Source organism: Eutrigla gurnardus (assembly GCF_963514095.1).
Source record: "Eutrigla gurnardus genome assembly, chromosome: 8".
Lineage (NCBI taxonomy): Eukaryota > Metazoa > Chordata > Actinopteri > Perciformes > Triglidae > Eutrigla > Eutrigla gurnardus.
The window spans coordinates 18,039,985-18,062,905 of record NC_139922.1 but is presented as its reverse complement, the minus strand read 5'-3'; the positions used below and the strand labels follow the sequence as shown (position 1 = coordinate 18,062,905).

The following is a 22,921-nucleotide window of genomic DNA, read 5'->3' as shown; positions in this document are numbered from 1 at the left end:
GTGCAGCAGCACATTGCCCTCTAGGTTTGCTGAGGGGAAGATGAAATGCCAACATTTCACTACAAGTACAAAAGTGGCTATTGGAGGCCAGTAACTTGAAAGGACAAAGATAAAATCTTATGACATTGCTGTAAATGGCATTCAAAAGATAAAGCTTCCACTCAAGGTTTGGTTTATACATCCTTAGGGACACGTAATATTGTCAAGGTCAACAGGCATTCAGTGTTGATTGTTTACTGCCCTCACTAGGAGGTCAGAGGTCAGGTTCGTCATGAAATCACCAATATGCACCATGTACTTGGCCGGCGATTGCCCGAGGGAGCGTGGTGTTTGTCTCCATCTGTGGGACAACAGAGTGACATGCAGAATGAACCGTGGTGGTGTGGATAGAGGCAAATAAACTGACACAGTTAAACATGTGGACGTTTAAAAAGTTCCTCTGCACAAAGCATTTCATGAAGACGTATATCTGTTTTAAATACGAATGAACAACATTATTTGTATTATTTTGATAGACGTAGATATGATAGATATTCTGCTTTGTCAACAGAACAAGTTTTCAGTCATTAACATTCAAGGAATACAATTATTAAATAAATATATATAAATATATTATCATTATCACTATTTCGCTTGAAATGTCGTTATTATTTGTGCGAGGCGGAACTGATGTGTTCCGAGATTCGTGGGGAAGGATTTTCTTGTGGGACTCGGTTGTTGCTTAGCGTTTTCTGAACGGGAACTACACTGGTGAGTGTTTACTTCGTTAAACCAAGCTCTGCGGTGCTGTTGTATATCATTAGATGAGTAAGACATGTCACAGTTAACCACCACTATACGTGTAACAGTGTGAAGCAATAAAAGACGAGCTGTGACGGCGTTGTGATTTAAAGGCCCGGCTAGCCGTGCTGCGCTAATATCATTCAACAACATTCACCGTGACGGCGAGCTAGCTAGGCGGCTAATGACAAGATGACACCAACTTCCTCGTCGCTGACAGCCAGTTACTTAATGCGTTGTCCGTTTATTTGTTGCCATCGGTCTGTTACGCAGTGTAGACTTCATCCTAGGACGTCCGTCCAACCTCCACGGGCGGTGTTCGCGTAAAGTCTTGAGAATGCAACGCGAGCTAACAGTAAGTAAGTTAGTCAAGTGTGTAAGCGAATGCTAGGCAATCTAATAGTACGTCATTTCACACTTCGTAAAAAATAACTACAATATATATATATATATATATATATATATATATATATATATATATATATATATATATATATATATATATGTATACGTGGCACAGTTGTCCCAAACAATAGCTACGGTTATGATTCAATAGTCTTCGCCCCAATGGCGTGTAATTATGAACATAGGCGGGGTTGAAGATGTCTGGGTTTTGTGGAGGCTGAGGCTTGTTGTTGCTTTGAACAAAATAGCATTTCTCTAAGCTGAGGGGGGTTTCAATATATGATGTAAACTCTCACTTTATTAAGTAGGTAGTACATAGTTGTAAGCCATCATGTTATGCTCTCCATGTTACCATGGTAGCCCTCCCCTCTTAGATCTCTAATTGCATTTTAAGACCATTGTTGGCAATGTTGTGAGCAGTACTGCTTTATGGCAATTAACAGAATGTTTTTGTTCAATGTGATTATTTACCTTGCTTTTACATACATGTGATTTACTTGAACAGACAGATATTCCCAATCTTGTTATTGCTTCCTATAAACAGTTTCTTGATCGAGATTTCAGAAAACCTACTATACCACAAAGAAGTTTAGGCCACATAGAATTACATGTACCATAATAGAAGCTTTGCTATGGCTGATTATAGGACCTTCGGACTAATGTCTACCAACAGAAATGTGTCCATAGATTGAATAATGAATACTGTCATCTGATCAGGCTATATTTGATCTGGGTCCTTTATTTTAACAATGATTCATCCAGTGAGGAAAAGCGGTTTAACTCCAACAAAGGTATGAAAAAGAGCATTGCGTCAGTAGCAAAATATGATATTGACACTGTTTTTTTTATAATGATACCCTGCTGTTGTAAGCAGGGATGCATGGTAAAAACTCTTTTGACACTCTAATTGATTGCAATTCCCCACCAGCAGGTGGAGGGATGAGTCTCTCCCCTGTGATTGGCACAGAAGTGCCAGAAACGGCTAACGGGGTTGTGACACCAATCTCTTCAGAGAACGGCCCTCACGTTCTGGTCTCGGTGAAATGTGGGGGGAGCAGAGTACCCTGTTCTGGGGATGCATCAGCGGATAGAGCCCTTGAACACACAGAGAACCATGTAGGTGTGGAAAACAGAGTTTACGACGGCGAAGGCCAATTGGACACAGAGACGCACAATAATGGGAGAACGTCTCCTAGTTTACCATCACGCACCTCTCATATGACAGACCTCTCACTCCCTGCTGCCACGCGCACAGGAGACTCTAAAGACTCAGAAGAATCGGGGTCCAAAGACACAGACTTTCAAGAGGCCTCTAACACTGTTGAGCCTCCTGGTGCAGCTCTGTTGTGGGACCCCGCTGAGCAGACACACTCTCAAGAATCATCTCAGCGAGGAGGCCCTGACTCTACAGACGGACAGGAGACAGAGACTATAGACGGAGACACCGACAGCCGAGATGAGGAGGAAGATGGAGAAAAGGAGAAACAGGATGAGGAAGAGGATGAGAAAAATGAAAAAAAGTGGATTCATCAGCGTGCAGCAGCGAGAACAGAAGTGGAGGTGAGTGTAGTGTAGGATTATATTAATCTTTATTAGATTATGTGTACCAGAGGGGACACATAATGATGGGATTAAGAGAAAACAACGGAGCACAATCTGAACTAAGGTTTATTGTTTATTTGGATCTACATTAGCTGTTACCGAGACAACAGCCACTCTACTTAGGGTCAATGCAAGTAAATGCCATCAGGATTTGATTGCTTGTTTTTAAATGCACTCAATACTGAGACATCAGTGTGCTTCAAAGGAGCTACAGTGCATTGACATTATTTCCAAATGGATAACTTTGAAGCTGTCCATCAATGAGAAGAGGGAGCTTGGACTGGCTTTCATAATGACTTTCCAGTGTGATTTAATAAACAGTAATTTACCTTCTCTTCTTCACTTCCTCTTCTACTCTATTCTCTGTTATTCTCTCCTCACCTACTTTTTAGTCTTCACGACACTACTCCTCCTCAGCCCCTGGTCCCAGTACCTCTTCCTCTTGCTCTACTCCACCACCTCTTCTTCCCTCTGATGACATCCCCTGCCCTCCCCACGTCATGGCCCAGGTCTGGGTCCGCAATGTCAGGGGGATGCAGGACAGCAAGAGCCTGGATGAAATCAGCCAAGCATGTGGAGGTAGATATCTGTAAATCAGGTTTGATTTTGGGTTTACTGCACACAAATCATCCTTTAGCATAGCAATACAAGAACAGGAGAAATTGTAACTATATAAAGTAGAATTTCCAGCTTTAAATAAGTCAACAATTACTGGGAATTTTACAATTTTTATTCAGCTGATGTTGGTGTATTCTCCACAGGTGGTTCGGGGGCCCGGGGAGGGGGCAGAGGTGGACAGTCAGAGGGCCGAAGAGCCACAATCTCCTCAGCTCTGGAGCTAGAGGGGACAGTCAGCCACGAGGGTGACCTGACTCACTTCATCACCAAGAATCTGGAGCAGAAAATCAAGATGAGCTCCAAGCCCAGTCTGGATTGCAGTGACTGTGAGTATGGAGCTGAAGAAAGACTTTGCAAGATTGTATTCAAACAAATCAAGTCAGATTTCTTATTTTAATGTATAGCTATATAATATAATTCATTTGTAATTCATAACCCAACTAGGAGAAGTTACACGTAATATCTTAAATTAACATATATGTATTTTGTTTACATCAAAGAGAATGTGAAAATACGTCAAATACAGTATATGTGTTTCTCTGTTTTCTTGAATTTGATCTGAATATATATAGAACAAACATGTGCATACACTATATATATAGAGGCAGCCCAGTTGCCACAAAAATGTTTGCATTGTTTCTGCAAATCATAGGATAGGTTGACATATGTTGACATTTCATTTTTATTGTTTCATAAAGCGGGTGTGTCTTGTATTTGTTTGACCTACCACCACACACTTGCTTGATAAACTATTATACGTTATGTTATTATACGTCATCTTTAATAATAGTCACATAGGGCAGCTTGCTTTCATAAGGCTCTGACAGATGAACTGTTTGTATTTTCCTCTGCAGAGGGAGGTGTCAGAAATGGCATTTCAGCAGGTTAATTTTTACAGGCAGTGGTGCTGAAACTGCAGTGCAGGCAGGGTGTCTGACTTGCAGTCAGATTCACAACCAGTTTTTCCCTGCGGAGGGGAACAGGCCCAGTCAGCTACTGCTCATCATATATGCATAACTTTGTGAATGTCCAAATCATAAGAAGTAATGGACATCAATGCACTATCTTTAGCAAATGAATAGCTTTGTCTGTTGTCTTATGAAGAACTGATTGATGCTTCCACAAATCATCTGCCCCCTGCAGTGTTCATAATGCAGCAGTTTTATTAATAACCTTGCTCAGGGTAAATGTAATTTAATTTAGTGATTTGAGACTGAACCTATGTTCTTAGTCGGACTGTATATTTTAACAGATATTTGCAATTGAAAACCAAACTAGCAATCGCAGCTGCAAAATCAAGAAGCATCAAAATGTTGTCTGATGGCAGTCAGAGGGGTGATCTCACGTTTGTACATTATGATGATCATTATTAAAAGCGTCTGGCTGTCCTGTGTAGTGCGGTAACATGTGAAGGACATCAAATAAACTTGATTTTTGGTTAGAGAAAGTAGGTAGAGTGAGTCGTCTTCCAATCGGAAGGTCGTTGTTCGAATCCCGGCTCCTCCAGTCTGAATGCCGAAGTATCCTTGGGCAAGATACTGCCCCCGAAGGGTGAATATACTGAATGTAGTGTAAAGCTCATTGAGTAGCTGAAAAGGCTAGAAAAGTGCTATATTAGGAATGCAGGTCCATTCTCTCAAAAAAGAAAATCTTAGGTATGTTCACTGAACCCCAACCATGGTTGTCATTAATGATCAGAGTCGACTCAGTGAGGTTTTAAGATGACTGATTAAATTGTGATGGACACTCACTTTGCCCTGGCTCTGTCCCCCTCCCTACGTGTTCCTGGCTGATTAAATCAACCTCACTGTGTGTTTTAACAAGCAGCAGACGCTCAAACCCTCAGAAATGGAAACGGAGACAGTTTTTTTTTTTGTTGAAAAAGGTGACACATATATAGCAATTTCAGAAATTAAACCATCTCTATAAAATCAGAAGGTTGACCAAGTCCAGCCTCTCCATTAGCGGCCATCTATCTTGTCAAATGTTCCAGGAGAAAGACCCTGAACCCCTGCCCTTCACTCGGCGGAAAAACTCCTCTGGATTCGAGCATCAGTTAAACTAGCCACTCAATTGCGACAGGGAAACACAGTCGATATGCCCCCCGGTGGCAGCTCATTCCCTCTACCTGCTGATTCAATTAGGATGGATGACTCAGACTTGGTTTAGACCAGAGAGCTTTACTGAGGTCCTGCTTCAGCCTGGCAGGAATCATTTTCAGAGATGGAAAGCTACGTTTTTCTTCTGCCAAAGTGTTCTTTTAATGAAGTGCAATCATTTGTTTCAATCTATGCCGGCAGTCGTCTTGTGAGAGCAGCTGTTTCTTTAAATGGGAATTATTCTTCTGTTGCTCTTAAATATAAATTGTGTGTCATTTTGTCCATTTTTCTCTTTAACGTGATTTTTTTATGTGGTGGTCATTTTTAGCTCCAGCATGCACATGTGGTTTACATCACTCTATGCCTTCCTCTGACCGTGTTTGTCCTGACAGAAGATTAAAAACAATTTGGACAATCGGTTAATCATTTGTCATAAATCAAGCAAAAATGTAAACATTAGCTGGCTCCTGCTCCTCAAATGTAAGGATTTGCTGCTTTTATCTCTTTTAAATTATTAACGATGGGGCTGTTGAACTTGAATCTTCTGGGAACTTGTGATAAGCATTTTCACTATTTGTTTATAGATTTGACTAGTTATAGAATAATCAATGGGAAATGAACATTAGTTGCAGCTCTACTTGTGTATATTATCCATTTAATTTCATCATTATTTCTCACCAGCGGACTGTTCAGGTCCAATCTACCGCAGCCGGGGGTTGTCACGGAGACCAGCCGACATTCCTCCCATTGATCCCACTGTCCTAGTGGATCTTCAGAGACACACCCAGGAAGTGGCACACAGCGTGGAGATGATGATGCGGAGCCTCAATGGAACCATCCAGAATGTGAGTCTGAAACTCCGTCAATTCATGGTGTATATTGTTGTTTAGCTTCATCGTATTTCATCGTATATATATATATATATGGATCTCTCCGTCCATCCTTCTGTTTCTCCAGATGACAGCTCTGAGTGTGGGCTACATCCAGACCTACAGAGACTCCGTTGACAGCCTGGGAGAGTCTGTGGACATGAGTATAAAGGTGACACTTTTTCGGATTTATAATTTAAATTTATATTAAATAAATAATCTTGAAACCAAAATAAACTTGAAACCAAAAAAAACAAAACATAATAGAAAGCAAAAGCATAAGCCACAATGGGCAGCCCTCACAGTTTCTACTCTGATAATGTTAACATATTTCTATCCACTACTGATTTAGCTGAGGTGAGTATTAAGGCATCAGCTTTTTTATTGCCTGCCTCGTGTTTTTGCTCCCACAGGGCATGTATACGCTGATGGCTCGCTGCGAGGAGCTGGATCGCTCCATGCAGCCCATACACACCCTAGCTGCCCAGATCCGCGACATCAAACGCACTCTGGATGCCCTGGAGGCGATCTGCAAGTAACCCTGCATGTCCGGTACGATTACATACCCCAGCTGTGAAGACACAACATCAAGCACATCCTGAACAAGGCTTTCTACAAGCAAGCCCACCTTTCTGCAGGTAGCACACACACACTGCAGCGAAGATTTAGTGTACCTCCGGATTCCTGGAATCATTGCTACTAGGCATGCTGGATGATTGCCGCTCATAGTCCTTCCACTTGCTCTTAATTGGGAGACGACCATGTTTGTGTTGGGAGCTTTCAACTGAATTGCGCTTGATTTGCTCTCGGGGGTTAAGCTTTCTCATCCTTCTAAGAGGCACCATCACTTCCTCTAATGAAGTTGTCGTGAAAACCAAATCTTACAAATTAACCCGTTTTGGAGACAGTCCGTCAAGTGCCGTGAACATTCTAACAGATCCTTGAAGCTGCGTTTACAGTCTGAGAAGGAATATGGTGTCATTCTCCGTCCAGCCCGCTTTGTTCAGATTGCACTAACCTTCCCTCCCCAAATGGGGGCAATGTTTCTCTCTCCGTCCCTCTCCGCTCATGGAGAGGTATGAACTGCTCAGAAGAAAGTGACTTTTGCACAGGAACAGAAAGTCAGTTTTTTTAAATCTTATGCAACAAAGATCAGATTATTTCATTGCAGGCGGAATGAGAGGAGGGGATTATCGTATCTGTCTGTCTGTCTTATTTTAATGTTTATTTATTCGGTTTGCTCAGCATGCTTGCTTTTCACTGCTGTGTGTCACTGGGAACTGTACCAGTACAGCCAGACTTGTTTCACTGTTGGCCACTGAACATCCCCACTGGAGCATTTGGAGGTTAAGGCCAAAAACTGCTTGAGGGGGAGTTGTCGAAAGGTAATGAAAGTGTTTAACTTTTTCTACTCAGATTCTCTCACTGATCATTTAGAAAACACCTTTATAAATCACAGGTCTCCTTCTGTAATTTAAAGCAACCACCAATTCAATCCAAAATGTATTTGAGCACATAAATATCTCATGGCGTATCACAACATTCACAATGGCTTGAGATTTTTAGTAAAAACACTTCATGCAGGACTGATAAATTCTGCCAGCCTGAAGATTTTCATGAGATCAGAAGTAACTGAGCCAACAAACTGCTCAGTGTCATTAATTGGATCATGCTGTTTCAGTCTAGATTCAGCTAATTTAAATAAATTATATATGTATTAGAAGAGATCAGTTTTAAAACACATTCTGAATCCATTTTCAACCAGATATATGAATACGTTGTGGGTTTTGGCTTCTCCTGTCAAATGGTTGAAAACTCAACATTTATTCTGCATTCACCACATTCGTATTTTAATTTTCAGGTGGGCAATTCTGTAAATGAAATTCAAATGGGTTACGGTTTGCTTCTGAATGTGACAGACACAAAGAAACTTCTGTGCAGCATGTCCTCGCTTTTGTTTCCTCTAGCATTGAAAAGCTTGGACACTTTGTTTCGACAAAGGAGGATTAAATCTGGGAACCGTCTCCGGCGTCAACACAGCCTTCGCATGTGAACTAACGTGGACTTGTATCACATTTTAATTGCAGTGAGTATTTATGAATTTACTGAAAGATAAAAGCCAGTGAGCAACCGTGGTGTTGCTAGGCTGTTATTTTACCAACTCAAAGCCATTTGCTCTCATGGAGCGTTATACTTTATTTAAGGAAGAGACTGTGGTATTTCTGTCTTTGCACTGATGGGTAGCTCACTGTACGCGTACTAGAGTCCCGTACTATTACTTGTACGTGTACCTATTAATGAAGGCAGGCAACATTTTTCTCAATTTGGTGCATTTTGGGATGTATAATGGACAAAGTGTCATCCGAGCAATACTGCAAGCAAAATAGTGACACATTCTAACCGTGGCTCTGCATTGTTACCTGTTGATGTGTTTTCACCTGTATGGGAAAAGATCATGTCGTCGGCTTCACTAAAAGCTTGTATTGCATTTCTGTGTACAAATCTGCTCTTTTTCTCTTTGTCACATTCCCCGAGCTTGTTGTGGGGGGGGGGGGTAAACATCCAAGAGGATGGAACGAATCTTTAAAAAGCTTATGTTAAAGAATATAATGACCCTGATTCCCTTGATTATCCTGAAATGTACTCCTGAACATGTCCGTGGTTATAAAGATGTAAATGCCCTTTTGGAGATGAAGGTTAACGTCCAGAGAGTGGACGTTCGGGAGTCTTAGTAGATTTCCGAGGTGAGAAAGGACCCTTGAGATATGAGGAAATGTCATTGTTCATAATGTAAATGTGGGATTGATTCATTTTCTGTTGTACAATCAGATGCACCTGTGTAGATATGATCTCTTTCTGTAACTAAAAAACAATTTAGATACCCTTCGTCTTGAGTGTATATTTTATTGAAAAATAACAAATAAATTTACATGAGCTGCAAAAACAAATGTTTCCATCTTTTATTACATGTTTTTTTTTCAGTGTACTGCCTCAGTGACCACTGAAGGGATACCAGATATAAACAACACTGAATTACAAAAATATATACATACATGCAGGTTGCCTGTTATGGACTGAAGTGCAGTGTTTTCTTTCTTTCCTTTTAAAGGTTTGTCTTTTTTTTTTTTTTTTTTAAATGCTGGAGAGACCAATAGGCATTTTTCACAGCAGATATTTTGAGTTACCAATAAACTTAAAGGTGGCTTTGTTTTATTGAAGTGTCCCAGTCAGCTGTGACGGTGAGACAGCGAGCACAATACCACAACCCTGAAACTGAATGCAATCCAGACATTGTTCATTTTATTATTCATGCTTTCTCTACTGTGACATTTCAAAAAGGACGGTGTTGAATGTTGCAGGGTTTTGCCAGAACTCAGGCAGAGGATGCTAGAGAGCTGCAGTTCATCAGAAGACTATATTAACGATCCACAATGCCTGGATGTTTTTGACAATATGCAACATTTGAAGGCCAAAGTTGACACATTTTGTTTGTCTGAAATTGCATTTTAGATATGTGACCCTCAAACTAACTACTGAAAACAACAAGCTCTTTAAGGCAGGTTAAAGGGCTGGTTCACTCAAATTAGAACTATGACGTCTCCCCTACCTCTCTGGTATCTAGCAAATAGCAATGCAGATATTTTTGGTTTTATTTTCCCACTTTTAATATATTTAGTTTCTGACATTTCTATGCTCTATGATGGAGGTGAATGGGATGTTTGATCCGGCCCTTTAAATACATTTATATTATGGAAAGAGAAACACGGGAGTACTTTAGGCCTTAAAATTGTGACGTAATTTCTGTATAGCAAAGGACTGAAATGTAAATACAAAATGTGCAAAGAAAATAAAACCTCAAGTATAGGTTTTTCAGACTGCTTTTGTGTATCTGTGGTCACGACTGTCTGACTGATTTGATATGACAATAAAGTAACTGCGATGTCGCATCTCCTTCCTCTTAAATGGTGTTTGTACCGCTACTGTCTCTTGGCACATCCTGCAATAGGTTTGAAGTTCCAGCTCTGAACATGGTTTGCTGTCATTTAAAAAAAAAAAAATATTACTCTACAAAGCAGCACACCTGCAGCTTGCAGGGATTCAGTGTCTTGCTCAAGGGCACTTCAGAAGGGCTCGTATTGCAGTTATAGCCCAGACTTTTCCAGATGAAGGCTGGTTTGTTCACATGTAAGGTTCCAGGCAAAGACTTCCAGCCAGCACCAATAGCAGAACAGTCAGTTTTGGGGCAATCGCTGGATTCGTACCGCTGTCTGCAGTTACTTCCAGTGAAGGCGTCGGGCTGCTGGTATCGGGTGAACTGCTTCCTCTGAACTCAGTCACAGAGGCACCTTTTGTTGTCGAGGCTGCTGTAGAAGCCATCGTAGAAGCTGTTGTAGTCCCCGATACATCTCCAACGTCTTCTTTCAGCGACCTCCCAACAGACGCTCCATCTTTGGGGGGCTGCTGGTCTGAGACGTCCCCGTCTGCAGTCTTGTACCACTGGCACTGGAAGTCTTTTTTCCAGATCTCAGCTGGGTCCGGTTCTGCGGGTTTAGTGTTGGTGTCCGGCTGATCTGTGGCTTTTGCTGCCTCTGCTTCCTGAGATGTAAGATGGAGGGGAAAAAAATGAATTGCCAAACATCGCAGCTGTCATTTTTAATGTATCAGTCTGAAAGCTGAAGACTAAATAGTACAACTCAAACCTAAAAGGAAATAAATGTTCTCCAGCTACAGCAATAGTCATACTTCATATTGTGTCTTTCTTTTTATGCAAAGTGAATAGTATTGCAGCCCCGTCCAGAGATTTCCAAAAAGTGATGAGTTCCCAGAGAACACAATGTTCTTGTGCTCAGTGCTCTGTCAAGTCTTCCTATATTGTGTCTCAGCTACTGTTTCCCTCTCTGCCTTCTTACTGTCGAAACAGAAGATCCTCAGGCAACTGGCTCCCCGCTGTTGTCTTGGTTATCCTTATCAGTCGTGACACACAGAAAGAACACGAGCTGAGAACTTGTGTCTCTTTTGACACGTTCGCCTTTCACCATGTGTTCACAGGTTTTTTTTTTTACAAGCCCATTTTAATCACATATAATATCTCACCATTGTGTGTGTTTGTTCACTTATTTTAAAGCATGTAACTTGAAGACGATCATCTCCCTCCCCTCCCTGGCAGTCCGAATCTCTCCAACAGATCAGTGTTGCGAGCGGCAGAGAGAAAATGGAAGAAATCAGGCCAGGGTGAGGACCTTGCTCACTACCACCACCTCCTCTCTGACTTCACCTCTGTTTCAGCAGCTAAATCTGCCTTCTACCTGTCAAGCATCAACTCTTCCGCCTCCAACCCCAGCCTCCGCCTCTCTTTTCCCCCGACCTCCGACACCCGAATTGCAACTCGCATCTCGGTATGTCTGGCAGACATCTCGGTCCTCACAACTGCGCATGACCTCAAACTTAACCTGCAGAAAACCGAACTCCTCTTCATCCCAGGGAAAGACTGCCCTCACATGGACCTGTCGGTCACTGTCGAGGACATCCCAGTATTGCCTTCATCAACTGTGAGGAACCTGGGTGTAATCCTCGACCAACTATCCTGTACCCCCAATATCACTGCTGTGGCCCGATCCTGCAGATTTGCCCTCTACAATATCCGCAGGATTCTGACTTTCCTCACAAGGGACGCAACGCAACTCCTGGTCCAAGCTCTGGTCATCTCCCGCCTTGACTACTACAAATCTCTCCTGGCTGGACTCCCGGTCTCGGCGACTAAACCATTGCAGCTTATCCAGAACGTTGTAGCACGCCTTGTCTTCATCTCTCTCATGTGACCCCCCTCCTCTGTGATCTCCACTGGCTTCCTCTTGCAGCACGCATCCAATTCACGATGGCACTGGCCTTCAGGGCCATCAACAGAACGGCACCCATCTACCTTCAAACACTGGTCAAACCACACGCCCCGAAGCGAGCACTTCGCTCCTCTACATCCAAAGTCAAATGTCTCTCAGCAAAGTCCTGACTCTTCTTTGTTCTGGCGCCTCAGTGGTGGAACGAACTCCCGACCAATGTCTGGACAGCAGAGGTACTTGCCATCTTCCGAAAAAAGGCTCAATCACCTGTTCAGACTTCACCTTAATTCCCACTAACAACCCCCCCCCCCCCCCCCCCAAAAAAAAAACCCACTTCTATGTTCTTACCTATAGCACTTTGATCATAGCACTGTTGTTCTTAATGTATCCTGGCTGAACAGCTACTACTTTACTCAGACGAGGACCTAACACCGGCAATCGGCAATGATATGTTGTGGTTTCTTTCTTTTGTACTTATTGTAAGTCGCTTTGGACAAAAGCGTCTGCTAAATGCCCTAAATGTAAATGTAAGACGCACTCTAACACTTTTGGTTAATTTACGTCATTTACGAATTTAATGAACACGGACCACAGTTGTTGCACCTAAAGGAGACAAGCTACCACAGTTGTTGCACCTAAAGGAGACAAGCTACAGTAAAATAGTAATAGACGTGTGGAAACAGCATCAACAAGCGCGTTGCATAACGTTATTTCACCTCTCGCGTTGGATTTTGTGAGAAAACGTAGTTGGAGACGTGACGACCTCCACCGCTGATTTGAAATGGTATACGACTAGATGTCATGGCCTCCCCCCCCCCAATTTCACACCTCGATTGGAAGCGTTGTAGATGGATGAAAGCAAATCATTCCCACACGTTAGTTGCCTGATCCTGCGAGAGTGTGTTGCTGAGACAGAAAGGTCTTGAACTTTTGATTAGTTTGTCTGAAAAAATATCATTTCCATTTCAAAAATGTTTGGAAGATATGTGGCTTGGGGGAAATACGTCCAATATTTACGTTGGTGAATATGGAGCAAAAGAATTGGTCGTAATTTGTGTTCACTTCTCCCATTGGCGTTAACAGATCTGAGGCCTTCCGCTGGCCTTCTAAAGAGGAGGGGCAAAGGGAAAAGACTTCAAGACTCTGGATTACAAGTCGGAGAGTTGTGAAGTGTGAAAAGTACAGTGATCTGAACTTGGCTTAGACTTGGAACGCTGTAGTTTTAGCTTCATGTAGCAAGCTTGTAACGATAACGACATCCATGTACATGGGGTTTAAAGGTGCAGCACGGATAAATCTTGTAATCTACTTAGCATTTAATTCTCTCACCTTTTCCGTCACTTTCTCCACCGCTTCGGACGGGGGCGGGAGGTGGAGGTAGGCGGAGCTTTCTGGATTCTGACGGACGCATCGGCCCTTTCCCTGGCACAGAGAGGCCGAGCAGAGTCGTGTCGCTGTGGTTACGTTGATGGAGTAGGGTCCCAGGACCTTACGGACGAACTCGGCCAGGTCCTGACACTCTCTCTGGGGAAAAAGACAGGTGGACGCACAAAGCCATGTGTAGAAATTGAATCAGTGAAGTGAAAAAGCAAATAAACGGTCAAATTGTGTGGTTATAAACTGAAATCCTGACATTCTTAAATATCAGCAGATAAACGTGAAGACATTTGTTGGTTGTGTTTGTAAATGTATAGTCGTTTACCTCCGTCTTAGTCTCACTTCTCTCCCAGATGACAACTCCGGCTGTTCCCATGGCAGCACTCTCTCCTATGGTGCTGACCAGGTCTGCCTGTTACCAAGACATTATACAAGGAAACTCCTTTTTCAACTAGTCTCTTTGTACTCGTCATAGTGTGATACCGTTTAAACACCATCGCACTTGTCGTATGAGGCCTCTGTTTATTTCACCCTTAATCCAACACCTGATGATACAAGTGTGGGCTGAAAAACAGCTTTCAACTTTCTATTTATTCTCCTTTTCAAACAAACAGAGACTTCAGAAGCAGGGGATATTATGTGCTATGATACAACATGAATTTTTTCTGCATTATCATTGATGCGTACCAGATGCTGATGTCTCACCTGTGACAGGAAGGTGTTGGTTGAGGCGTAGAAACTCTTGACCATTGGGAATACAGGAAGATCGAACGCAGTCCCGCTCAGAGATGATACTCGTAGTGCTTCTCTGATTTGACTGGACAAGTAAAGCTTCGCTCCAGAGGTCCCACCCTGTAACAAAAGGGGGGATCGATTGGACACATTTTCACCTACAAAACAAGCACCTGACAGCTTTTCATTATTTGAATTTCACCACGACGGCAGTTTGGGCTGAAGTGAAGTGCATCTCTGGGCTCACAGAAATGTTGGTATGCATTGTAAGTTTTTTTTTTTTTTTTAAGTCTCACTGATAAACAGCACATTGCATTTTCATTTCATTCTGTTTCTGGTGTCTTCCAGCAGTCGAGTTGATGTTTGTAACTTGTGTAGGTTTCACAACTTTTTGACACTTGATCTATCTTTCCTCCCTGCTTGTATCCAGCAAAGTTTAAGTAGTTGTGTGAACGTGGGCTTTAAATATTTTTAAATGGAGGTTTTCTATGCTCTCTATATTGTTTATTCTCTTAATTTCTCTAGTAGGTTTGATGTAACTGCCAGCATGACTACAATCTGGTTTAACCACAACAAAAATGTAAAGAGAAAAAAGGAAAACACAGGAGCGACACCCACCTGCAGCTTCTCCAGGGTGAGGAGAGGGTAGAGGGCAGAGCTTCGTTTCCATAGCCACAGGAGCTCGTTGTTAAGGTCCATCTCCGTAGCAGGGCACTGGCCGGTGTAATTGGCTAACGTGGTTTGGGCGGGATTGCCGTTGTAGCAGCTGGGGTAAGGGGAGACGCCCCATAATGCTTTGGGCCTTAACCTTTTGACCTCCCGTAGAGTTTCCATCATTACTGACTGGGCCGCTGCCTCGAAGTCCACCTGTGACAAGATCAAGAGATCCTCTTTAGGACACTTTCTCTTTTCTGATCTAAAGCCTTTCAAAGGATTTTTGCAAAAGTGAATATGAAATTGGTTAACCAAAGGGTTGAGAGATATAACCGTAGGTCGTAGGTAGGTGATAAAAATGTGTTTGTTGAAGATTTTGTAGCCATTATTTACTCATTTAATGGCTCTGGGCAAGTTTACAAATCAGTGAGCAGGACAACTTTATGGCAGTATCGGATTTATATGATTTTTGCAGACTTTTAAAGGAACAGTTGGACACGTTATTTACTTTGTTAAGAGTTGGATAAAAGATCAACGCCACTATCTCATGTGTTTTGATTAAATATAAAGCTTGAGACATGTGGTGGTTATGTTGCAGACTATCTTGACCAGGCCCAGTCACTTTCTGGTGTCTTTGCCAGTTGCCATGGCAACCTCACTCTGAATAGAAGATTCCAGTAAATAGCCACATAAGCCATAACCCACTGTAAAACCACAATGTTTCTGTATGGATTTGGTTTGGACAGAGCCAGGCTGGCTGTTTCCTCCTGGTTCCAGTCATTATTATGTTACGCTAAGCTAACCAGCTGTTAGCTTTATAACTAGCATATTGACATGTGAGTAGCGTCGGCCTACTGGAAAAGCAAAACCAGACAAAGCATCTGGTTTGCGCGTTTCTCCCTGGACTTTCCTTACCTGAGACCACTTCTCCACCTCCTCAGGGGTCCAGCTAGGAAAGAAGTTTTTCATCAAGTTTCTTGATGCATCTGGATACAAAGCCTGCCTCTCTCGGTTCCTTGACCACTGGGGGATCCACTCTGCCCAGCGCAGCACCCCCAGTCCAAGGTACCTGGGGGCAGGTAATGCTGCCTCCAAGTCCTGCTGTGCCTTCTGGAGGTGGTTGTCCAGCCGAGTGTGCTGTGGTAGCCCCCCATTGACCGGTGTGTCTTTGTCTATAAAATAAGGGTAGTTCCCCAGTGTGTCCTCATAAAAGACAGCCACGCGTCCCTCCTGTTCCATCCCAAAAGACCTTAGGTCTGGCCGGCCGGAGCAGGAAGTGTCAGGGATGCCCCAGAAGATGATAAAAGGCTGTCCAGATAGGAGAGGGGGGCAAGCTGGCTGTGGTGGGCCGGCAATACCCGGGTCAGCAAAGGCAGCAAGCAGGAGAAGGAGGGGCAGTAAAACTGAAGGCTGGACTTGAAGGATAGCTGATGAAAAAGTGTCCCGAGTCCTGAGATTGTAGGGAGTTAGTTTTGGGTCTGGCTTTGGGTCTGGACGCGACCGTAGCTCGGTCCACGCCATTGGAGCGAGCCACCTCTCAGGCTGTCACCCCCTTCAGGCCCTCGCAGCCAATCATGATCCTGTAAAACACAAAGCAGAAGTCAAACCTTCTCCATTCTGTTGTGATCATGATCAAATCATGAGCAGCAAGCGATGAACAACAGCAGAATTATTCCCCTGCAGACATGTTGACATGAGCTGAACTTTAAATGTATCTTCACATACATGCATAACATTTGACCTCTGCATTTAAGCCATCCTACGTAGCAGCAAGCGACACTTTGACATGCAGAAAGTCGGAGCCATAAACACAACACTCATGGTTTAGTCTGCCATTGCTTTACTGTATTCTTTCTACAGTAATTTCACATTTGCTTCTATCTGCTCTTTAATGAGTTGCACTTCTGTGTCTCATTTTAAAGGTTTAAATCCTCCTTTAACTGTTTCCATTCTCTAGCCTCCTTCATCTCCTCCATTTTAAGTGGGTTTACTCAGATCTGTGACTGTTTATAGATGTCTCATCGGTTCCCTCAGTCACATGTCATGAAGAAAGCCCATGTAGCTCATATTTTATACACTGCGTGATTGAGGATACAGTAGACGCTCAGTTGGGTTTTAAAGTGGTTACCGATTGTGTGCAAGGCTTTGCATAGTTGTAAAGAAGGTAAAACATGTTTGTTTTCACACTGCTCTGCTGCGATACCGGTGGGACATCGGAGTGAGTCCACCAAGAAATTACCACTTTCATCAGAAGGATTTTTTTTCACGTGAAACAGAAAAATGTAGCGGAAAATAACTAGAAAAGGATTATTGATAACTTATAATAACATTACTATATTTTCCTGATTATTTAAGCCAAAGAATCAGGCCAATTATTTATTTATTCATATATTTATTCATTTATTTATTTATAGAGGGTCCCCAGGTTCGATTCCCGGGTCGGGTTCGGGCTCCTTCTGTGTGTCTGTTTGCATGTTCTCCCCGTGCCTTCGCCCAATGATGGCTGGGATCGGCTCCAGCCCGCGACCCTGAATATATATTTTTATATATATATATATATATATATATATCATTATTCTAACCCCAACCCAGAAATCACTGGAGAAAAGTAACTTTTGACGAAAACATTGTTTTTCCAGGATGGAAGTTTTGCTGCCTGTCTTATGATTTGTCTTGCTGTCAAATAAAAAATATATAGCAGGAGAAGTATTATTTGAAATAAAGTTCTGTTCGTAACAGACAGACACAGGGGGAAGCCCTTCCACATAACAGACAGGTATTGTCAATAATGGGCCTGATTAGCAAAGGTTTTTGGCCAACTGAGAGAAATATATGGTGTTTTTCAACAGTTACACTGAAGGCTCTTGTTCAACACATGATGGGAGATAATGAGAACTGGAGGCAACACTAAATGTTACTATTTTAAAATGTTGTGTGAGTGGCAGCTTTTGTGGAGGTGGTGTAATCAAGGCAAAGTGTGGAAAAATAACAGCAGTGTCCAACAAGAATTATGTCACTAATCCTGCGGTACCTGTTTCACACACACAGAGACACAAATTAACATAAAAGGTACAATATAGAGTGTGTGGGTAAACAGGAAGTGTGCTACACTGGTTTAACTGTTTGTTTTGCCTGTATGTTTTGACAGTTTGGCAAATTGGCACAATTAAAATGTGCCGCATGAGGACATTTGCAATGGATGTACAGAATGTATGTATCATGCCTGTGTGTTTACATCATTATTAGACATTCAGAGAAACTGATGTAGTATAATGAGAATCACCAAGTATGTGATTCTATGTAATGATCCAACATCACGTTTTCATACCATTAAGCAGCTGATTTAAACAACAATGCATCACACGATCCGTACATGCTGTCTGACGAAAGAAACGAGATGTTTCCCTCGTCAGCTTCCTCTATCATTAGCTCCAGAAAAAAAAAATATTGTTATGTTGAAAATTGATGATGGACGTAGCAAATGAGTGAACCATCACAATGTAAAAGAGATTCAAAATCTCACTGGGATAATCCTGGATATATGAAGGTTAAATATCAGATCAGTGCTATTGGCTGTGATACACAAGTTCAAGTATCGGGAGGGAGGGGCCAAACACAGGACTTTCACCCAGGAGACTGCCGTTTGTGTCCCGTGTGAAACCAAGTCTGCGGTGACTTCTTGTTCCTTACTTGCTGTAAATAACATATCCTACTTAACACCTAAGCGAGTACTTGTTACCGAAACCTAACCAATTAGTTTTGTGGCATTAGTGAACCTAAAAGAGACCTCAACTTATGATGGAAAATGGGTTATTTTGAAAACACTATGCGTGTTACGAGTGGAAACTGACACGCCGTCCCTGCATGTTCATCCACTGTTTACTGAATATGTTTTTGAGCTTTTGGTTTGATTACAGTCAAACTGAACTGTAGGCTTGTAGCATTTTCACCTTATTTTTCTTCACCAGGAACATGTCACGTTTTGGTGAGCAATTAAAAAAGGAAATGTAACACTATGCCACCAATGTCTGGTGGAGACTAAGTGCAACTAAAAATAACAAAGGATTCTTGTAACATTAAATATTCTACGTACAGATAAATACACACACTTGGAAAAGTGACCTTGTGCAAGATGCTGAACCCCAAATTGCTCTCGAAGGTGTAAGGAATGTGTTAGTTTAGATTCTGATGGGCAGGTATGAGAGCCTCCGCCATCAGTGTAGGAATGTTGACGCGTCAGGTTCAGCAAGTGTTCGGAAGACGAGAGCGGTTTAAATGCAAGTCCATACGTGGAACGCCTACACAGTCATGAGAAGAGGTCTAATCAGGCTAAAGTCAAAAAACACCAGTGTGTCCAAACACACAAGTGATTTCATATAAGCATTTAACAGGATTATTTAATAAAATCCACACTGAAATATTATATTAAATGGCACCCACTTTTTAAATGTTGGAAGTTGTAAATCGAATGTTACAGTAATCCACCAGATCTCAGCCTCAGGCCAGTTTAAGCATTTAACTTATGTTCTTTACACAGACTTCCGTAGAACAGTTGAATAAGCTCCCAGATCACCAACATCATAAGCCACTAATACTAAGGAGGCCAGAGTTCACAGTATGCACAGTGTCCTGTCCCTAAATCCGTCACGTTAAAAATGTGCTTTAAAAAAACAGGGAAAATGTGTTTTTCAAGGTTTTAATCCACAAATTAGTCATGCTTAACTAATGATTAAGTAATGCTTTATAATTGCATTTCTTTATTAATCACTTAAATGTAATGGGGGATTTTAAGACTCACTTTAATAACCATTTAATAAAGATTGTTATTACAATCATCACCCGTTTTCTGGTCTCAGTCTGCTACTTTTATTCATTCTGATAGCTCGTCATTCTGGTAGTAGTGAACGTGATAGCTGGCTAATCTGTCGGGACAAAGCCTCTGGTCTGTGTTTACCCGTCTGTCTGGGCCGAGGCTGATCCTGAGCCCACCGCCTCCGCAGCTCAAAGCAAACACCTTCGACCTTAATGGTTATGCAGTGTGTCAGCTGATATATGACTCATTAGTTCAGAGGTTCACTTCTAAAAAATCAGTTCATTAAATGATATAGAAGAAGCATAGTGAGTAAAGTAAAAAAAAAATCAAATTTAGTAGATACTATTAAACGTATCAATCATTTGTGTCATCATTACAGTAAGTCCTCCAGCCAAAAGTTCCCGTATTTCATTTTTTAATGTGCTCGTTTTCATCTCACAGTTCATTTGTGTGCTCCTCTCCAATGAAGGGCCGCTGTGCCAGTAAAACGAGCAAAGGGATATTTGAACCTGCTGTCTCTGATTTCCTCTCGTCATCATCAAACAATGTTAAAAAGAACAACCTGAGTTTGAGAAGAAAAATATCCATGAACAAAAACTTGCTCATTATGTTACATCTTGGCAAACAGACACTGCTATTGTATGAAATTATAATGAATATCGAAATACTTTGTTCTGTTTTAATTCAAACCTTTCAGGGGTAAAAAAGGGGGAACGGCGTCATGTTTTCTTTTAAATATAAAGTGGAAGGAGTCGATTCCCCTTCAAGGTCCTTTCAGCAGCCGTTTGACGTCTCACAGCAGGGTAAACACTGGTTTAGTCTGTTTATTCCACTGAGCCAGCATGCACAATACCAGGACGCCGGCCCACCTAAATGGAACATAATTAATGTAGTTAATTACACCTGTGTTTACCCTGCGATGACAAAGCAAAGGGCCTGCCCCCCCCCTCGGCTCTCTGGCTGCACTGTTTGTGCTGCCGCTCAGCGACGCGGAGGAAGCATCAGTAGGATCCAATCAGGGAGTGAAATCAGCTGAGATTAGGACGATACATGCGTCACTCCAATCTGATGCCCAGAAAAGAACCGGCGAGGCCATGTAACAGCAAGGCAACGCACAGTACATCTGTTCAGGAGTCGTAGCACATGTGATCGTAGACGAGCATCTCTCACAGCTTCAGGATCTTGTATCTTTGATATCATTTATGTCATCCGACAAAGTGTGTGTGTGTGGATGCAGTTATGAAAGTAATAGTGGCTTCCGTTTGCTCAGCAAATGTGTGGTTGGATATTAAAACATCTGGAAGAATTCAACTGTAGGAGCCATCGAGCTTTCTGTCATATCACAGTCAGGCCATCATTTCTCCTCGTCCAGCAGCCTGATGCATTGCATGCTATCATAAGCAATACGCGTCACTCTTCCATAATAATTTCTGGGAATCCCACCTAATATCAGCTCAGATCAGTCCAGCGGTAGTTTTAATAGCTTACTGCCACACGCTCAAAATATTTAAATATGAACCACACTATCAATGACTCTTCTCTGATAACTGTTTCCTTTTGATATTTCCAGTTGTTAATTTTCAAGAGGTGCTCTTCATTTATTACAGCATATTTTCCTTTAATGATTCAATGATATTATTTGAGGCTCCAGCACAGACGGAAGTCAGTGTGGCAAGATGGTGGACGGTCGTTATTTAAGTAAAATCAAGCTTCAAACTTCTCGCCTTCGAGTGGAATTGTTTATAAGTGACAAAGAAATCTTTATTTTCTCAACCCTTGTTTAATCTAGATGCAGATTTGTGCACCTGTAGAGGAAAATTAGCTGTTGAGCTACATTTTCACTCATGTTGTAAAATGTTGAACTTGACATGAATTTGAGAAAGCTTTTGTTTTTCTTTTTGAAGAAAAAAACCCCCCAAAGAACATTTCTACCTCCCTGCCCCACTTCGGTCCAGACCTCTGGATGGCTGCCAACATCTCAGATTTGTATTCAGGGATTCAAACAGAATAAATGACTTGAAACAAAATGGTAACCCAGTTTGATTATAGGCTCATCCCTGAACAGTTGTCATGAATAAAACAATACATTTGCATTCAAAGTAATTCAATTGATCTGTGCTGCTGTGTTCTCACTTAGTCCAACATCTAATTCCGTCTGTTTCTATTTTAATTTGGCTTTATATATTTCATACATTGCTTAATATACAATATTTGTCATTTATTTACCACTTGAATTTAATTCAAATGACCAGTAAAATTAGATACATTCTATAATGTCAACCGCCACATCAAGCCAAGACCAACTTACCGAGGCCGGGGTCGTTCCTGCGTTGACTCCTCACAGTCTGGACATGATCTGAGTTACTGCTTCTGATACCGCAATATTTAATTCCTCATTCTTCTGTTTTATGCGTTACTCCTTCAGATAGAAGAAACAAGGAATCCTGCTGGATTTGTGAGGGCATGGATAAGCTGTGCATGTATAACATGCAGCAAAAAAGCAGCCTGACATCTGGACGACAGAGATAAAGAAAGAGAGGGAGGGAGATAAAGAGACAGGAATAGACAAGAGAATTAAAAAGAGAGACAAAAGTGTCAGGAGGGGGGAGGTATGGGAGGGAAATGAGTGAGGAAAAGAGGTGAAAAAGAAAAGAGAGGTGGAGGAGGAGTTGAGAGTCAGAGCAGGAGATAGAAAGATGGAGGCAGGAGTGTGTGTGGGTGTGTGTGACCTCACCTTCACAGCCAGGCTAAGCTTCCTTCCTGAGCGAAGGTAAGCAGGGTCGTCCACCACGCCAACTCACATGACCAGCGACACTGACCGTAATCCCATAATCCTCTGCTCTACCGCTCCTGGCTAAACAGACACTCAAGCTGTGGAGGATCACACCTGTCTTCCTCCTTCTACCACCACCCCCTTCCCTCCTCTTCTTCGTCCTGTGTCTCTTCTCATCTTCCTCCAACTCTCAGTCGATCTCCCCTCTCTCACCTCTGCTCTTTTTAAATTACCTATATTTAAAAAAAAAATGCTTTCTTTACTTAACTCCTCCCCAAGCTAATTTCCTCCCTCCCTCCCCCATAATCTCTTTTCTTATGCACTTGCCTCTGTTATTGTATATTAAACCATATATATTGAAT

The 22,921-nt window shown here is 42.1% G+C and overlaps 2 protein-coding genes across 6 annotated transcripts; one reads left to right on the top strand and one right to left on the bottom strand.

The window, feature by feature from the left end:
* Positions 1 to 704: 704 nt before the first annotated feature.
* On the top strand, positions 705 to 9,317 carry borcs6 (BLOC-1 related complex subunit 6). Of its 4 annotated transcripts, XR_014597542.1 has the most exons (8): positions 705 to 750; positions 2,114 to 2,745; positions 3,180 to 3,366; positions 3,549 to 3,731; positions 6,186 to 6,349; positions 6,462 to 6,545; positions 6,787 to 7,011; positions 8,341 to 9,317. XR_014597542.1 is itself a non-coding variant. In XM_084014780.1 (7 exons), the coding sequence occupies exons 2-7, from the start codon at positions 2,125 to 2,127 to the stop codon at positions 6,910 to 6,912; spliced, it is 1,365 nt and encodes a 454-aa protein (XP_083870906.1). In that variant the 5' UTR covers positions 705 to 750; positions 2,114 to 2,124; the 3' UTR covers positions 6,913 to 9,317. The 4 variants fall into 4 exon arrangements, 3 of the variants coding, with proteins under 3 accessions (XP_083870906.1, XP_083870908.1, XP_083870907.1); XM_084014780.1 differs by having other exon boundaries at positions 6,787 to 9,317; XM_084014782.1 differs by having other exon boundaries at positions 728 to 750; positions 2,117 to 2,745; positions 6,787 to 9,317.
* A 142-nt stretch (positions 9,318 to 9,459) lies between these two features.
* On the bottom strand, positions 9,460 to 22,572 carry LOC311016824 (hyaluronidase-2). Of its 2 annotated transcripts, XM_084014779.1 has the most exons (8): positions 22,521 to 22,572; positions 22,095 to 22,205; positions 15,889 to 16,553; positions 14,938 to 15,186; positions 14,293 to 14,439; positions 13,913 to 13,999; positions 13,540 to 13,734; positions 9,460 to 10,969 (listed from the first exon to the last, which is right to left on the bottom strand). In XM_084014779.1, the coding sequence occupies exons 3-8, from the start codon at positions 16,492 to 16,494 to the stop codon at positions 10,553 to 10,555; spliced, it is 1,701 nt and encodes a 566-aa protein (XP_083870905.1). In that variant the 5' UTR covers positions 16,495 to 16,553; positions 22,095 to 22,205; positions 22,521 to 22,572; the 3' UTR covers positions 9,460 to 10,552. The 2 variants fall into 2 exon arrangements, with proteins under 2 accessions (XP_083870905.1, XP_083870904.1); XM_084014778.1 differs by lacking the exon at positions 22,521 to 22,572 and having other exon boundaries at positions 22,095 to 22,352.
* Positions 22,573 to 22,921: the final 349 nt, after the last annotated feature.

What these genes read in the sequence shown, in the direction of transcription:
- LOC311016824 (XM_084014779.1), bottom strand. Translation starts at nt 16,494, where the DNA reads ATGGCGTGGACCGAGCTACGGTCGCGTCCAGACCCAAAGCCAGACCCA. An exon ending in TCACCCTGGAGAAGCTGCAG is followed by an intron (nt 14,440 to 14,937) that starts GTGGGTGTCGCT and finishes CTTTTGTTACAG; the next exon opens with GGTGGGACCTCTGGAGCGAA. An exon ending in GAAGTGAGACTAAGACGGAG is followed by an intron (nt 13,735 to 13,912) that starts GTAAACGACTAT and finishes CTTTTTCCCCAG; the next exon opens with AGAGAGTGTCAGGACCTGGC.
- borcs6 (XM_084014780.1), top strand. Translation starts at nt 2,125, where the DNA reads ATGAGTCTCTCCCCTGTGATTGGCACAGAAGTGCCAGAAACGGCTAAC. An exon ending in AATCAGCCAAGCATGTGGAG is followed by an intron (nt 3,367 to 3,548) that starts GTAGATATCTGT and finishes TATTCTCCACAG; the next exon opens with GTGGTTCGGGGGCCCGGGGA. An exon ending in CTGTGGACATGAGTATAAAG is followed by an intron (nt 6,546 to 6,786) that starts GTGACACTTTTT and finishes TTGCTCCCACAG; the next exon opens with GGCATGTATACGCTGATGGC.